The sequence below is a fragment of the Musca autumnalis genome, unplaced genomic scaffold (assembly GCF_047663935.1).
Source record: "Musca autumnalis isolate F117 unplaced genomic scaffold, ASM4766393v1 scaffold_4, whole genome shotgun sequence".
NCBI lineage: Eukaryota > Metazoa > Arthropoda > Insecta > Diptera > Muscidae > Musca > Musca autumnalis.
Genome location: NW_027411977.1, coordinates 19,494,746 through 19,512,216, shown reverse-complemented (window position 1 = coordinate 19,512,216; position 17,471 = coordinate 19,494,746). Strand labels below are relative to the sequence as shown.

Below are 17,471 nucleotides of genomic sequence, written 5' to 3'. Positions count from 1 at the left end.
ATATTTGTCCACTCCATCCGGTACCTCCCACTCAAAATTTGGGATACATGTTCACTTTAAGACCTGCTTTCGAATCACTTTGATTTTTGTTGAAGCAACTTGCATTGCTGCCTCAATTGCGATGGTAAAAGTTGTTTCAGGGGCAAGTTCATACTTCTTGAGCAAACATCCCTGAAGGTCTAAAAAACCCCTATGGTACCATATGTAGTGGATGGAGATCCATTCTTTTTAGTATCTCCTCCGCAAAACTTTTGATATTAAATCCTAATCAACATTTTTGTCAGTTCAAACGCACAAAATTTTTAAAACTCCCTAAATACATGCGTTTTTTGGAAAAAAATTGTTTCAATATACACAGGCTGAGGGTATATCTCTGTCGGCAAAGCCGACTGATACTTTTTTACTTGTTTGTGTTACTTTTTACAATTTAAAGTTCTATCTAGCTTAAAAAAACACCCTTTAGGTGTGCCTACTACTTTTAGTCCCACTTCCATAATCTGTCCGATTTTCCTTGTTATTATAATTATTTTTATTTCACAGCATAATTTAAATATATCTAAAAAAAAGTTATGATGGATTATAACAAGCGACGGAAACTAATTTAAAATTGTAATTTTTAATATATAAATATAATTTTGTTTATTTTTATTATATTTTTTTGTTGTTGCTCAACTATTTCCCATGACCCACTTGTAACAATGATAAAAATTTTCATAAATTTCGTTGATTTTCAACCACATCCTTTCAGCTTTTCAAGTGTAAACATTTCCCTAGCAAAATAAGGAAGACCAGTAGGGTGCCTAGTTTTTGGAAGGGAACAACAGAGAATGCTTTTTTACGCCAATCATGTCGTTGATGAATGGACAAAAATGTTTTTTTTTTCAGTTCAATGAATGAACAATAAGTTTGCAACCCTCCAAATGAACAGCAGCGTAGTTAGGTGTGTTTATTAAATGGGTGGCTGAGTAATGAATGGCAATAATGGGGCAGAATAAAAAAGAGTAATAATTACCATGGACAGGCATGAAACATGCAAAAATTACATTTTGCAAAACCACAATGGCAACAATAATAGCAACAACCACAACATTAATTTGCAACCTATGGGGTGTGTAACAAAATCCGTCAGGGATTTCAGTTTGAAAAGGCCAATGTTGGTGAACAGTTTTATATTTTTTGATTGCATTTTAATGTAGAAAAATTCTTTGCCTCTCTGAAAATCCCAAAAAAAAAAAAATTGTTGAAGGAAATTATGAAAATTGTTTCAACTCAACGTAATTTGAGTTCCTCAAAACGCCATTTGCTGGAAATTAAATTTTGGCAGCCGCATAAAATATTAAACAATGAACATGAGTAAGTGTGTGTGTGTTATTGGCTGCATCCCTGCCAACATTTGCTATCTGTTTATTGTCCAATGAGTCACTTCAATTAGATTGCACAAACGAATGCGATAGTCGCATTCTTATCCAAAAAGATAAAGCTCTCGGGAAGAACTGTTCCACTCATTAGATACTTTTTTGAGTGTCTAATTGGACACTTCAGAAAGTTATTAAAACGATAATACCGGTGGAGCAATGGTAAGCATGCTCGCTTTGCACTCTGAATGCCCGGGTTCGATTCCCAGGCCAGTCGACATTTTTTTAATGACAAATCTTTTTTTTAACTATAAAACATTAATATAGCTAAAAACTTGATAAAAATAATAATAAATAAAAAATAATAAAATTTTATTTTGATTTTCTTTTTAACTTAATTTAATTCCTTTTTATTTTATGTTTTGTTTTATTGTTGTTGTTGTGTCGTTAATCCTTTGTTTGGGTTATTTTGGACTTTTTGGTTTTTTATTATTTAATTTAATTCATTATTTATATTTTTATAATTGTTTCAGGAATTGTCGCTTATATTAATTTTGTCATTTGAAAAACGTGATGTCGCCTGACCTGGTAATCGAACCCCGGACATTCAGATTGCAAAGCGAGCATGCTTACCATTGCACCACCTGCGTATATAACCATCTGTGTACAAATGTCTTATTTGTTCAACTTACAACAATTCTAAAAATAAATGTAAGCTGTCTAATTTGTATCCAAATAAAGGATGGAAAATAGATATGTCTATCTAATTTCCATCCTTCATTGGGATATAAATGAGATAGCTTACATTTATTTTTAGATACATATGTTATTGTTGTTATTTGTCTATCGTATTCTTTTCTAAATGGTGACTGGATACGATACAAATGGGATAACAATGCAATTGTTATTGTATATTAGACAAATGTCGAATTTTTACAGAAAATTAGACACCAAAAAGATCCTCATTTATAAAATTAGATAAAACTCACTTCCAATTGCTGGCAGGGATGTGTGTCATTTAAGCTAATGCCATTTCTTGAGAAGACACATAATTGTTAAAAAGAGTGTGTGTTTGTGTGCGCCGGTTTTTTCTACGCTATGTTATATATGAACTGTTTATTATGCGTCTTCTTTTTCTTTTTAATACTAAATTATGCAAATGATTTGCACACTCTTAAAATTTTAGTCTACTTTTAGTCTAAAGCATAGGAGGAAACATGTCTCTTTACATGTCTATGAATGTATGGGCAAATGACCTACATACTACTGCCTCCACGTCCTATTTGCGCCACAACCAGAGACAATCTTCTTAATTATAAATAAATGTTTGCATAATTTAATATTGTCTAATGAGAAAGTTGTTTAAATTTTTAATGTCCCCATTTAATGAACGACAACAGATGAGAGTTTGTTTTTACCCGGCCGACTGCAACAATTGTTCTCAAACCAAAAAACGAAGACACATTCCAGACAAAATAATAAATATTATTAAAGGCAAAAAATTGCATAAACGTGTAAAAGGAAAGAATTTAAGAAAAAGTTCCAATAGCCACAAAGTGACAAATTAACGACTAGCAATGTGCAACAGGGCGCAATATCTTTTATTTTATACTAGCTGAACCCAGTGCGCTTCGCTACCTCGACTAAGATAATGTATAAAGGAACTAGCAAAATGCCCGCTACTTCGTATGCGGAAAAGGAAGATTATACAGATAAACAATACTTAATATAAAAAAATTATGTATCAATACCTATTTTAATTGATTTTAAATTTAATTTATATGCCGTTCGTACACCTTTAGTTCTAATTTCCAAAAAAAGAACACCGCGTAGTTTAAACATAGGATCCGCGTTTTCCAACCGAAGTAGTTGTAATTTCGGAATTTGTGATATCAAAATGTATTTCCGCATTTCCAACACCAGCTCAATACCTTAGCCCTCAGTAACCTCCATACCTAATTTCGGAATTTAATTTTATTTATCTAAACACTAATACAAAAAAACACTAATACAAAAATTCGAAATTCCAGCTATATCCTTTTATGCAACAACAAAACGGTACCAAATTTAGTACTAATAATAGGTAATAGTTTCAAAAATTATATCACTATATCAAAAACTATATCGCAAAAGCGATACAGCTCTATCTGTCTCCTAAAACCAAATTTAATGAATTTCCAAAACATCCTCCTTATCTCCACTCTATACCCCAACTGCTATCCTAATACCGAATTTCACAATTTCAGCTCTACCTCTTATGGTACGTGTATCCACAATAACATCTATAACTCAAACCTACAGCAACAGCAACTATAGTACTAAATTTCCGAATTCCATATACAAAATTTAGTGAATTTAATACTTTTCATACAAAAGTACAAATTTCAATGACTAAGTCAATTCTCCACTCCGGCAGTAATCTTAGTACTATATTTCAGGATTTTAGATCGATGCGTTCACCAAATCCAAATTTTATCACGTTAAATATAATTTAGTACTTTAGTACACATATGAACGAATTCTAAAGGTTACTTAAATCCTCCACTCCAACAATAATCTTAATTCCAAATATCAGTACCATTTAGTACTTTTTCGTTACCTAATATTAGATATTTCTAATATCATTTCAGCCATCAACGACTCTCATACCAAATTTCAGAAATTGTACGCATTAAAATACTACTTATATTATCGTTCATCGTAACAAATTTAGTACTTTTCATACACGTGGGTATAACCTCAAAAAATTACCTTCTTATATCAACCATTTATACCAACCGCGATTCTGATTTCCAGTTCTATCAGTTCCCCCAAACTAAATTATAGTACTTTACATATAAATACATAAGAACGAATTTCCGAAACCTCCTCCTAAAATTCCAAAACTTCCTGCTAACCCTGCTAATAATAACAAATTATATCAAATTCTATACCATTTATTTACTTTTTATTGTATGCATTTCCAGAACCATCTCCATATCTTAACCCCACACACCAACAGTGACTCTAAGAAAAAAGTTTAAAATTCCACCCGTGCCTACACCCGATACAACATTTATACCTCTTTAGTACTCTTCGTAAATATACATACCAAATTCCAAGTTTCTAGCTAAATCCGTTCAAAATATACAACTGGTACTAAATTTTGTAACTTTTAGTACTTTTCGTACAGTTAGAGGTTGAATTTCCAAAAACCCTTTGGTACATCTTTCTAACTCTTCATCAGTTACCCTCATTCCAAATTTTTAGAACTCTAGCTCTTCCCGTTTGCCTCATACAAGTACCTTTTAGTACTTTTCGTACCATTCTAGGTCTTGGTTTGATCGAGTAATATTTGGTGAGCTACTACAACAAATTATTACCGTTTTTCTCTCATTCTGATAATTATTTTTGAAAATTTGAAATGGAATCTTATATGAAGTTTCTGTACTGAAAATGTACTTAATTTACACGTTTTTTGAGATATATTTTCAAATGTTGTCTTTGAATACTCTTTCTGAAAGAAACTGCCAGTAAAATCTGAAGTACTTGTTATGAAATTAATTCCCATTTTCAAATAATAAAGGAACACGCAATTGCGTAACAAATATACTCCACTTTGATATGCTATATTGGATATTTATCGAGGTCTCGAGGCCTCAGTTAGCTTCAATTTTAACTAGTTAAGTATTCTGTGAATGAAAGTGCATGAAATGAAATGTCGAAATGTAGTATATATCGGTTTTTCGTGAAGTATATCTCGCTTGAATGTAACCATCCTATTTTAGAAAATTTTTGTTAAACAGTAGGGGAAAATAGTGAAGAAACATTCATTGTTGTGCGTCACCTAAATTCTGGTGACCGAAAACAACTGTAAAGGAAAATAATGCTGAAACGTTGGATACAGTGTATCAATATCTGCTGTAACTTGTATTGCCTTTGAGCTAACGGGGCTATGTTCACTTTGATACAAATGCGCCCCATCGAAAAACTGGTTTTAGAATCCACAGATGTTTTAGGCCCAGTCCACCCGTCTGGCTATTTATCTGGAGCGCATGATAACTCTCGAACGTATCAACTGATTTTGTCCAAATTTTGGATTTCGTAATATTATGTCTAAACTTAGTTTAAGTCATATCGGTTCACTCCTTCAGGTATCTCCCCCACAAAAGTAGAAAATTTAGTTTCGAATTTAGATTTTATCGGCCCATTCCTTTAAGTACCTCCTACAAAAAATTTCAACAACACCGTCGGGTACCTCCCTAACAGGAATTGAACATAACTGCAGTTTGAGGATCCTTTGGGCATTCTCCTTGTGGACAAATACAACAAAAATATATTTTATAATACAAATACTCGTAACGGTAAATTCTATAAAAATTAATAAACAAGTGAGCAAAGGCTATTGTCGGGATGGGGTCGACCATGTGATACCCTACACCACTACCCCTGTGCATAAGCTTTCCACTGGTAAAAATTTCTTTTAGGGAATATAATCCGACTACCACCAAAAATATTATGCCTCTTCTCTCTGGGACCCCCATAAGCAACCAAAATTTCGTGACCAACCGATCAAAATTACGACCTGTAGCTTGATTGCAAAAAATGGAAGAATTGGATGCATTACCGACTATTGTGGTATCTTCCTTGTTTGACCACCTTCGCCAACCTGCTTTACACCAATGTAAAGGTAATATTTTCTTCTTCCATTGACAGGTTTTGCCGTTGGAATACCACTACTAGAAGCCGATATATTCACAAAGAATAAAACTTTGAATTTGTCTCCAAATCAGTTTTTTCCCCATTCCGATCCCTAAATATTATCCGACTATCACCAAAATCAATAGGCTTCTTCCTCGGTGGGGCCTCCATCTACCCCCAAAATTTCGTCACTATCCGATCAAAATTCCAACTTGTAGCGTGATTACAAAAAATGGAAAAATTGGGTTTATTACTGAATTTTGCAATATCCGATCAAAATTGCGACCTGTAGCGTGATTTCCAAAAAAATAGAAAAATGGGATGTATTACCGACTATTGCGATATCTCCGTCATTTGGTTACCTATGCCGACCTTGTTTGCATCATTGTAAAGACGGGATCTTCTACTTTCATAGTCAGGCTTTGCTTTTGGAAAGTTTATAACTAAAGCTGTGATATTCGTCAATATAATTAAAATCGCAAAAATTAAAATTGGGGTTTTAATTGCTACTATTGTGATATCTTCGTTGTTTGATCACCTACGATCACCTTCTTTACATCATTAGAAAGGTGATATTTTCTACTTTAATTGTCAGGTTTTGCTTTTGGTATACCCCATATAGAAGCTGAGATATTCGCTTTGGAAAAAAACGTTGTCTTTTTATCCACCTAAGTTGTTTGCCCTTTCCGACCCCTAAATATTATCCGACCATCACCAAAATCAATAGGCTTCTTCCCCTCCGGGACCCCCACCAACATGCGTGACGATCCGATCAAAACACATAGCCAGATCGACTCAGCTCGTCCAGACATTCATTTCGGTATATATAAGTATGGGTCTACGACCATTATTTCGATGCGTTACAAACTTTTTGGCCAAAAACCAACTTATAATACCCTCCCCACATAGTGGTGTAGGGTATAATAATAGGGAAAAAGTGTGCGTACACCCCAATAGAATATTGAGATTACCGTAAAATTTATGGAATAAGCAATATACATTTTACATTTTATTGCTTTATCGAATGTCTCTGGTTGTCCATGATATCCTTCAGACAAAATAGGAACATATTTGTGCTTTTATTGACGTTATTAAAGGTCAGACTTCGCGTATAGCTCGTAAAAGCGGACCCTTGTAAATTTCTTCGAGCTTTTCAGTCTGGTACTTTATAAAACACCAGAAAATACAGTGGGACTAATAATTTTGGCACCGTAGAGCGCTTTGAAGTTGTCCTTGTGGAAATTATATGCTCCTGAACTTCGCTAAATGTACGAATTCTTCACTTTTTTCATAAAGTTTATAGGTTGCACATCATTCCAAGGGGCAATTACATTCAATAGCATTGGGATTACCTTAAAATAAGGCCTGGTACAATCCTCGAGAATCCATTGAATCACCATTGTATAATTATGCGATATTTATAGCGCTTTAAGTGATCCTAGCGGTCATAATACGAAAGCTTAGTAGTTAACAGTGTAAATTGCATACAAATTTTATGCATTCTTTGGTGGTGCTTTTATTTTTATGGTTTGGAAGCTTTAGGCGCGGGTTTGTACAATAATATTTTACATTTCTGATTGAGTAAAGGTCCAAAAAGTATATCAAACCTTATTACAAGGTAATTCCAAGGCTTATGCATGTATTTAGCCGGTTGGAATGCTAAAAACCTATAAACTTTATGATAAAACTCAGGAATTTTTACATTTAGCGAAGAACAACTTCAAAGCGCTCTAGGATTTCAAAATTATTAGTCTTCATGTATTTGCTAGGGTTTTATAAAGTACAAGACTGAAAAACTCAAAGAAATCTGCAAGGGTCCGCTTTAAGGAGCTATACCCGAAGTTTGACCTTAAATAACGTCAATTAAAGCACAAATATATTCCTAGTTTATCTAAAATATATGATTGATAACCAGAAACATTCTATAAAACAATAAAATGTAAAATTTGTGTTGCTTATTCCATAAATTTTACAGTAATCTCAATATTTCATTGGGGTGGAATATTTTTGTATGGAATATTTTTTGTTGTATTTAATTTTGTTCATTAGGGATATGAAATAGAATTATGTACTTCGATTTTCATAAAAATGTTTCCTTACCCATAAAACTCGAGATTTAAATGGTGTATGTAGACTTTTTTGGTTGACTGTATACTGTGACCAATTAAAATGGCTGGTGGGCGTAATAACTATCGAAAGGAAACGCTCTCAAGCTCTCTCAGGTTCATTCCTTCAGGCACTTTCTCCGCAAACGTGCAACTTGTTTGCCCTTTAATCCAAATCAAATTAATTATCAAATCCTAAACATTTATTCGGAACATTCACAAACGTTAAAATAAATACCCCAAAATTTCGATATTTTTGTCTTCCGGTATTCGATCTGTCATAGGCTCAGGCTGAGGGCATATTTTTGTCGGCAAAGCCGACTGATACTTCTTTACTTGTTTTCCAGAAAATAAAAGTCATAAACTTTCATGAGGTTAAAAACGCTTCTGGGCTCAAGTTATTAATTCGGGTGGGCAGAGTCTTTGATAATAACTTTTGAAGTAATAAATGTAATTTTAACAAGTAAAAAGCCTTAAGTTCTTTCTTTCCGAACTTTGAATACCCTCATCTTGAAATAGTCTGAACTAATATGAAATAATTAGTTTCCTTTATATTACGAACCACAACCACAAATACCTAATTTTGGCTAATTCGGTCAGCAGAAACTTGAAAATACCTGCAATCGGGAGGTATCGTTATATGGGAGCTATACCACGAAGTGGCTCTATGTCCACATTTTTTATGTATATGTGTATATGGCACTGGGAACCATAAATGCCATATGCTCGTAAATGTAGAAAAACGACTTGAAATCGGGCGGTACCGGATCATGGAGAAGCGGAGAAGCTTGTTGAACACTGGGAAACCTTACTGGCAAATAATAGCTATTTCGCGCCGAAAATTCAGCTAAAAACGTAAAAATACATGAAATCGGTTATTCCAAAACGTGGACCCTAATAATGCCCATATTTATTGGTGGAGAAGTTTCGCGATTACCGGGAACCCTATATGGCAAATTTTAGCTAATTCGGCCAGAAAATGTAGCAAACGTAAATAAACGTCAAAATATCTGAAATCAGGCGGTAGGTTATATGATGGATGGTTTACAAATGTTTGAATTCTATTTCCAATAAATAGCAAAAACTGTGTCCTTCAAAGTTTTTAATGTCACCGAGTCCAAATACTCGTACATTCATATTAATAACGCTTCTTCTGTAACATTATACCAAAAGTAGAGAAGTCAGCCTGAAGAAAAAATCAAGTATTTTTTAAATTATATTTTGTCAGGTTTTAGCAAAAGTTTCTAAAAGTTGGTTTCTGACATTGTTTTCTGAGATATTTGTTCGACCATGTTTTGGCAAAGGCCAAACATGAGTTTCGTAGTCTCAAACAGTACTTCGAGTAGGATTCGGAGTCTATAAGTCGTAGTATATAACTCCCGACTACGTGCATAACACTTTCCTTTTTGCTTAATGTAAATTTCTGCATTTTTTAGTTGGCTTGCACGGACTCTATCAATTCTGTTTGTTTTGATGACATAAAAGAGTATTATTTTCTTATGTTATCGACACAATAGCTGGATTGGAAATATTCGTTACAAATCCAATCTGCATTCGCGGATACGAATTATCCTTCTTTTTGGAGGTATCTAATTCAAAGAAGTCGTTTAGGACCATGAGTTAATTCAAATAAATATTAAAAAGTAGAACATTGGTGGCGTTTAGAACATTGGTGGCGTTTATTTAATTGGGATAGCTGTTACAATTTTGATTTTTCAAAATAGTCTGGCTTAATCCCTTTTGTTGTTTTAACATTTAAAACAACAACTTTATTAGTGGAGAAGGTTTGGCATTGTTCGCCAAGGGGTAAGGCAAGGAAGACTAGTTTCGATCCACGCCACTGGATCTCATCAGTTCCCTTTGTTTCTTGTTTGTGGATATTCTCCACCGAATTTATTTTTCAATAACTTTTCAATAACTTTATAGAGAGAAAAATACTGAGTTAATAAAATACCATGTCAGGTATACAATAACACTGTGCAACATTTTCAAGGCAATTTTGTGCAAACAATTTCATATGCGGTTTTTATGAAAGTACAGACGCAATAGACAAAACCCCTCTTTGGATTTTGTTTTGTTAGATCGGGTTCGGATTTTATGGCCCTATCTAAACATGGCTAAATATTGACTTTTTAAAGAAAATCGGGGCTATATCTTTGAAACCAATACGAATCTTTCCATGACATCCGCAGCAAACTTGTAGATAAGAACAAGAAGAATGTATTTGGAAACATAATGAACACGAATAACCTCATTTATTGCCTCAAATTTTGTAATATATCTAAAATTTCCGTGATTTGTATATATTTCGTAGCGTATCTCCAAAACAGTCAACTTTTCTTTAATGTAATACACAACTCTTCAGAACATATCATTGTTGTAAATGTTTCTAGCATATTATTCAACGACAATTTGGTAAATATATCAACAATACATTGAAATTTCAAATATGAGAATAAACAGCATGTGTGAACGTTGTTTGAAATATGTTTTGTAGAAAGTATGATATGAAATACCGCCTAAACAACATGAAATAAGTGTTTTACAGTTTCAGAATGTTCTGAAGAATTGCTAAGGACATTATTTAGGAAGTTTTTGCGAAAAGCTACTAGGTTCAACTCTTAATAGTTTGGCAGTTAGTGACCATAATTCCAGAAATTATGTTGTCTTTCCTATATTTTATCAATTTTGATGCGTTATATGCTGTTTTCGTAGTTCGTATTCCAGACATATAAGCTACTACTTTAGAACTACAATATTGCTGAAGACCGCAAAGCAAAATTCTTATTAGTTTCTGAGATAATGTACGAATCATTTAAAAAAATGGTAGTTTTAGCCCGGTATAGATGAGGCCATAAAATCCAAACCCGATCTAAAAACACGATACCCAACTAGGGGTTTTGTAGACTTACAGCGTGTTTTTGTAAAAAGTTTTTGACCTTTCGTTCGTCGATTTCATGAACGAAGACACAATTTGGTTTTCATAGCGATTGACGTTTGTATTCGTGTGACAAACAAATGAAAGCTTTTTATTTCAGTATTCTTTTGGGTTTCGTAACAAAATCAGACGAACGAATACGTCAAAAATAAACGAATGGAAAAGACCCATCGTTTTGAATGAAACTTAAATAATTTGAGTAATAAATGGCACAAAACACACGAAAACTGGAAGGGAATGCAATTTTATTTATTTTCCATAGAAGCACTCGCGTATATGTACTTCCGTTTCTTCATATTATCACAATTATTTTTGGACAAATTTGATACATTTTTTTTCTTATTTTTTGTTTGTCATCTGTTTATTGGGGTTGCCATCAAGTAACACATTTTACGTGCAGATGCCTATGCAAAATTCACAAAATAAGTATCATGGAAACCCTGAAATATAAAAGCTTTTATGAAATAGACGAAAGCTTTTAGATAAAAACGAATGGTTCGTAAAATTTTACAAGAACCAAATTTTGAACGTATACGTTTTAGTACGAACGGTTCGTGTGACAGGCAAGCATTTTTACAAAAACACGCTGTTAATATGTACTTTCAGAAAATGCCCACTAGAAGTTGTTTGCATTTTCAGTGTTGCACAGTGTAATCTACCATTAAAAGGTTTATAAGATGACAATTTGTTAAATTGAAAACATTTTGAATTGATAACTCAATATGAACTTCAAAGAAGAAAACAAAACGTTATGTTCCGAAAACAAAACGTTATGTTTTCAAAGTTGTATTTAAGATACAATTGTGAACTTTCTCTTTTGAATACCTTCTGAATTTATATACCTTGTGTCAATAATTCATATGAAATCAACTAATAACATCTTAAAGTAGGTTTTCGTAACGCTAAACAACATTTAAAATTTCATAGTTTTTGGTCAAGTTACCCCCCCCCCCCCCCAAAAATAAAATCCTTCGTACGTCCCTGGTTTTCGAGTCCATAAATTACAAACAAACGTACAAACATTTTCTACTTTATATATATAGATATTTTATGTTTGATATTTCATATTTTATATTTTTTATGTTTTATATTTTGTATTTTATATTTTTTGTTTGATATTTTTATCTTAACATTTTACGACTATTGTCCGAACTGGAACCTTCTTGAAATCTTATAAAACCCTCAAGCTAGTCCTCTATCATTAGTTATTTTAATATAATTTCTCTTTCATTTAATCAACTTTATACTTATTACACATTTGATTCTTTTACAGTTCCATATTTTTTAAAATCAAATCGGCAAATGCTAAGCATAGTCGACGTAAAACGTTAATAATGAAACGTAAGTACATAATTCCATTTCTTCGCTGCAAAGACCACATATATCCTTGAAAATGTTTTTCATTTTATGAGTTTGAAAATAAAACAATAAAATATATTTCCAGTAAAACATCAAATTCTTAGAAGAGGACGCAAAGAGGACTACATGCATGTGGGAAGTTTTCAGGAAGCCATACGCCCAGGTATGTTAAAAGATAATGTACAGATTCGAATGTAGTAATTTTTATTAGTTCTTTGTTTTTTATCATAAGGATCACTTAAGGCAATAATAATTTTCTCATCATAAATTATTTAATTTGATGGTTCCTTTACAGTTTTAATTATGGCTCAAATGTTTGCCTTAATGCCAGTTGAAGGCATTACTTCGAATTCTTCTGATGATTTACGCTTCTCTTGGAGTTCATTACGTACCTGGTATTCATTCATTGTTACAATTCTGTTTGGTGTATGTTCTGGATTTAATTTCGTTTATGCTTTTCGTGGCGTTTTTAATTTTGATTCTGTGGGTAAGTAAAACTTTGAGGTGATAATCAATAGTTACAACAAGCTTCTTAAAAATATATAAGCATTGTGAAGAATTTGACAGATAATTATGGATATAGAGACATTGGAACACTTCCACAATAACAAACATGGATCTGTTTAAACGATTTTTTGAATGACAGAGTTAGGTCAATAAACGTCGATTTTTCAAAGATTTTTAGGTGAAAACAGTTAGGACAGTAAACGTGAATTTATAACAACCTGTGAGGATAGTAAACGTTGTTTTTTAGGCAATGAGTTGAATTTTAACTTTAGTCAGTTTTATGCTAAAGGAGGATTTGCTTCCTACTTTCCCTAGGAATGAAATGGACAACCATAAAGATAAGAAAAAGAAGAAAAACACGTGCCTATTTTTTAATATTTTACGGACAAAAACACACTAGAAATAGAAAAACTGTCAACGTGTTGGAACATCCGCTGATTTTAAGTATTTCGAAGACTTTTATTATCTAATGAAATGGGTAAGCAAAACCTCCTACGACATAACTTATTCAGCTCTCAGCGTGTTGGTGTGTAATGTAATATCAACAAATATTACATCATTGCCGCCTACCCATAAAATCCACGAGACTTATATATGTTTTACTGTTACTCACCTCTTGGTGTTATATTGTCGACAGCCTTAGCAGGGAGCTTAAAGTTATATCTTTTTGTTTTTGTTTGCATGCTATTTTTGGGATATTTTATACTTTTCTTACCTTGAAGGTGTTGTTAAATAAATACCTTTTGGTCAGACTATTTCTATTTTTATACTTATGACCATCTTTTCTTTCTTCTTTACTTTTTTGCAGAGGGTATTATGTTTTATACGTCAATATTTTTGATTGCTGTGATTTTCTTTCGCATGGCTGCAAAATGGCCCGATTTAATGCAACAGTGGCAACAAGTGGAAAGGTCATTACCGCAACAGACCTCAGAAAAGGAACGCTCTTGGCTGTCTCATCGCATTAAGATGGTCATCTTGGTTGCCGTAACGTGTTCACTGAGTAAGTAAAGAAAGTAGAAGACATAAACCAAAAGCGATGGGGTAAAATGTTGTCCAGTTGTTGGCGCACCCATTTTTATGTCGTGCCGGGTGATTTATTTGTAATAAAATTTCCAAATGGATGTTTTATTGTTATAATTCTGAGATTTTATTTTATATGCTGTTTGCGTGTTATGATGGTGCTAATTTTAGAAAGATATTTACAGGGATTACAAATTAGATGCGTTTGAAGGCAGTTATAATGTGTAGGCTGTATTAAAAGCATTGAATGGAATTAAATTGTATTCATTAACGAATGAAGGAAAAACAGTCGGCTTTGCTAAACAGCTTAATCCCTAAGCCTTTGAATAACAGGCCCCAAATTATATCCTCCGCCATAATATGGTGGATATATTTTCATTTGTCATTCCGTTTGGAACTATGACTTTCTAGTAGCAACATCTTCATCCCTTCTCGTGAGTTGACTTAGTAAACGTATTTTTAGTACCATTATAATAGAGTTGGGTAATCTAGTTCCTAGTCCCTAGTACTAGTTCCAAAACGTATGATTAACATCATAAAATGTAACGTGCGATATTAAGTATACGCAGTTTGTTCGTAGAAAAAATGTGGGCCATTAGAACTGCGAAGTGAACTAGATGGTTCCATACAGTTCCTTTGGCACAACTCTACTCCAAAAGTTAACTATGTCTGGTATCACGAGCTACCGTTTATAAACTTAATGTGTCTTACTTTTATCAATTGGATCAGTAGCCATGCGTATTCATTTTACGCACAAATTTGCGGCCACATCAATCATGCCGGCGTCACATAATTTGTGACGGCAAGTAATTAAAAAGAACATTGATTTCTTGCTCTCACTCTCCCAAAAGTTCTTGAAAGCAAAACCTCAACAAGTGGTCGTTAAAAGACATTTATTTTATCTATATATATAAAAGAGCTCAGTGAGTGAGTGAGTGAGTGAGTGAGTGAGTGACTGACATATCATCGCCCAGACGAAACCGCTGAAGCTAGAAAGCTGAAATTTTGGCTGTGGGTTGCTGTCGGTGTGTAGGGGTGAGATAAGGCTGGGTTTTTGGAAATTCGACCTAGAAGGGTACGGAAAGTACTAAAAGGTACTAAATATGGTACCCTTTGTATTAGGCAAACGGGAAGAGCTAGAATTCTGAAATTTGGAATGAGGGTAACTGATGGAGAGTTAGAAAGATGTACCAAAGGGTTTTTGGAAATTCGACCTATAAGTGTACGAAAAGTTACTAAATTTGGTACCAATTGTATATTTTGAGCGGATATAGCTACAATCTTCATATTTGGTATGGGAATCAAGGTTGGGAAGTGGCGTTGATATAAGGACATGATTTTGGAAGTTCGTACTTATGTGTACGAGTAGTACTAAATGGTACTAAATTTGGTACAATTTGGATTTGGGTGAACGGATAGAGCTGAAAACCTGAAATTTAGATTACCGTTGAAGTGTACGATTGAGATATCGGTGTAGTTTTGGAAATTCATACTTATGTGTACGAAAAGTACTAAATGGTACCAAATTTGGTACAATTTGGATTTAGATAGACATGGAAACCTGAAATTTGGAATTAATATTACTGATGGAGTGAAGGATTGAGGTAGTTTTGGAAATTCTTACTTATGGGTACGAAAGTACTAAATGGTACTAAATTTGGTACAATTTAAATTTAGTTGAACGGATAGAGTTGGAATCCTGAAATTTCGAATTAAGGTTACTGATGGAGTGTAGGATTGAGGTAGTTTTGGAAATTCATACTTATGGGTACGGAAAGTACAAAATGTACTAAATTTGGTACAATTTATATCTGGGTGAACGGATAGAGTTGGAATCTTGAAATTTGGAATTAAGATTACTATTGGAGTGTAGGATTGAGGAAGTTTTGGAAATTCGTACTTATGGGTACGGAAAGTACTAAATTTGGTACAATTTGGATTTGGGGGAACGAATAGAGCTGGGCTCCTGAAATTTGGAATTAAGATTACTGTTGGACTGTACGATTGACTTAGTCTTGGAAATTCTTACTTATGGGTACGGAAAGTACTAAATGGTACTAAATATGGTACAATTTAAATTTAGGTGAACGGATAAAGTTGGAATCCTGAAATTTCGAATTAAGGTTACTATTGGAGTGTAGGATTGAGGAAGTTTTGGAAATTCGTACTTATTGGTACGGAAAGTACTAAATTTGGTACAATTTGAATTTGGGTGAACAGATAGAGCTGGAATCCTGAAATTTGGAATTTAATTACTTTTGGAGTGTAGGATTGAGTTAGTCTTGGAAATTCGTACTTATCGGTACGGAAAGTACTAAATATGGTTCAATTTAAATTTAGGTGAACGGATAGAGTTGGAATCCTGAAATTTCGAATTAAGGTTACTATTGGAGTGTAGGATTGAGGAAGTTTTGGAAATTCGTACTTATGGGAACGGAAAGTACGGAAAGTACTAAATGTACTAAATTTGGTACAATTTGGATTTGGGTGAACGGATAGAGCTGAAATCCTGAAATTTGGAATTTAATTACTTTTGGAGTGTAGGATTGAGTTAGTCTTGGAAATTCGTACTCATGGGTACGAAAAGTATTAAATTTGGTACAATTTGGATTTGGGGGAACGAATAGAGCTGGGATCCAGAAATTTGGAATTAAGATTACTGTTGGACTGTAGGATTGACTTAGTATTGGAAATTCAAACTGATGGGTACGGAAAGTACTAAATGGTACTAAATATGGTACAATTTAAATTTAGGTGGACGGATAGAGCTGGAATCCTGAAATTTGGAATTAAGATTACTTATGGAGTATAGGATTGAGGTAGTTTCGGAAATTCGTACTTATGGGTACGGAAAGTACTAAATGGTGCTAAGTTTAGTACATTTTGGATTTGGGTGTACAGATAGAGCTGGAATCCTGAAATTTATAATTAAGATGACTTATGGAGTGTAGCATTGAGGTAGCTTTGCAAATTCGTACTTATGGGTACGAAAATTAATAAATGGTACTAAATTTGGTAAAATTTAGATTTGGGTAGACGGATAGGGTTGGAATCCTGAAATTCGCAATTACTGTTGGAGATAGTTATTGAAATTCGTACTTTCATACGAAAAGTATTAATGGTATTATGAATAGAAGTGGAATTCGGAAATTTGGTATTATAGCCGCTGTTGGTGCGTAGGGTTGAGATATGGATGTGGTTGTGGATTTACGTACAACAAGTGTACGAAAATTACTAAATGGCACAGAATTTGGTCCAAATTCTTATTGTGTAAAGGGGTAGAGCTGAAATTGTGAAATTTGTATTAGTATAGCAGTTGACGTTTAGAGTGGAGATAGAGGGAAAGTTTTGGAAATTCGTACTAATGTATACGAAAAATACTAAATCGCGGTTTGGATATAGTTTTTGATAAAAGGAGGTAATTTTTGAAACTTATACATACTATAAGTACTAAACTTGGTACCAGTTTGGTGTTGCATGATGGGATATAGGTGGAATTCCGAA

The 17,471-nt window shown here is 33.5% G+C and overlaps 1 protein-coding gene across 1 annotated transcript in view; it reads left to right on the top strand.

Moving 5' to 3' along the window:
• Positions 1-1,085: 1,085 nt before the first annotated feature.
• Gr64e (Gustatory receptor 64e) overlaps positions 1,086-17,471 on the top strand; it is a 50,645-nt gene continuing 34,259 nt past the window's right edge. The window contains exons 1-5 of the mRNA XM_073980309.1: positions 1,086-1,353; positions 12,352-12,419; positions 12,523-12,600; positions 12,733-12,924; positions 13,753-13,947. Of these exons, the coding sequence (XP_073836410.1) occupies positions 1,253-1,353; positions 12,352-12,419; positions 12,523-12,600; positions 12,733-12,924; positions 13,753-13,947 (634 nt within the window). The 5' untranslated portion in view covers positions 1,086-1,252. The remainder of the gene's footprint in view (positions 1,354-12,351; positions 12,420-12,522; positions 12,601-12,732; positions 12,925-13,752; positions 13,948-17,471) is intronic.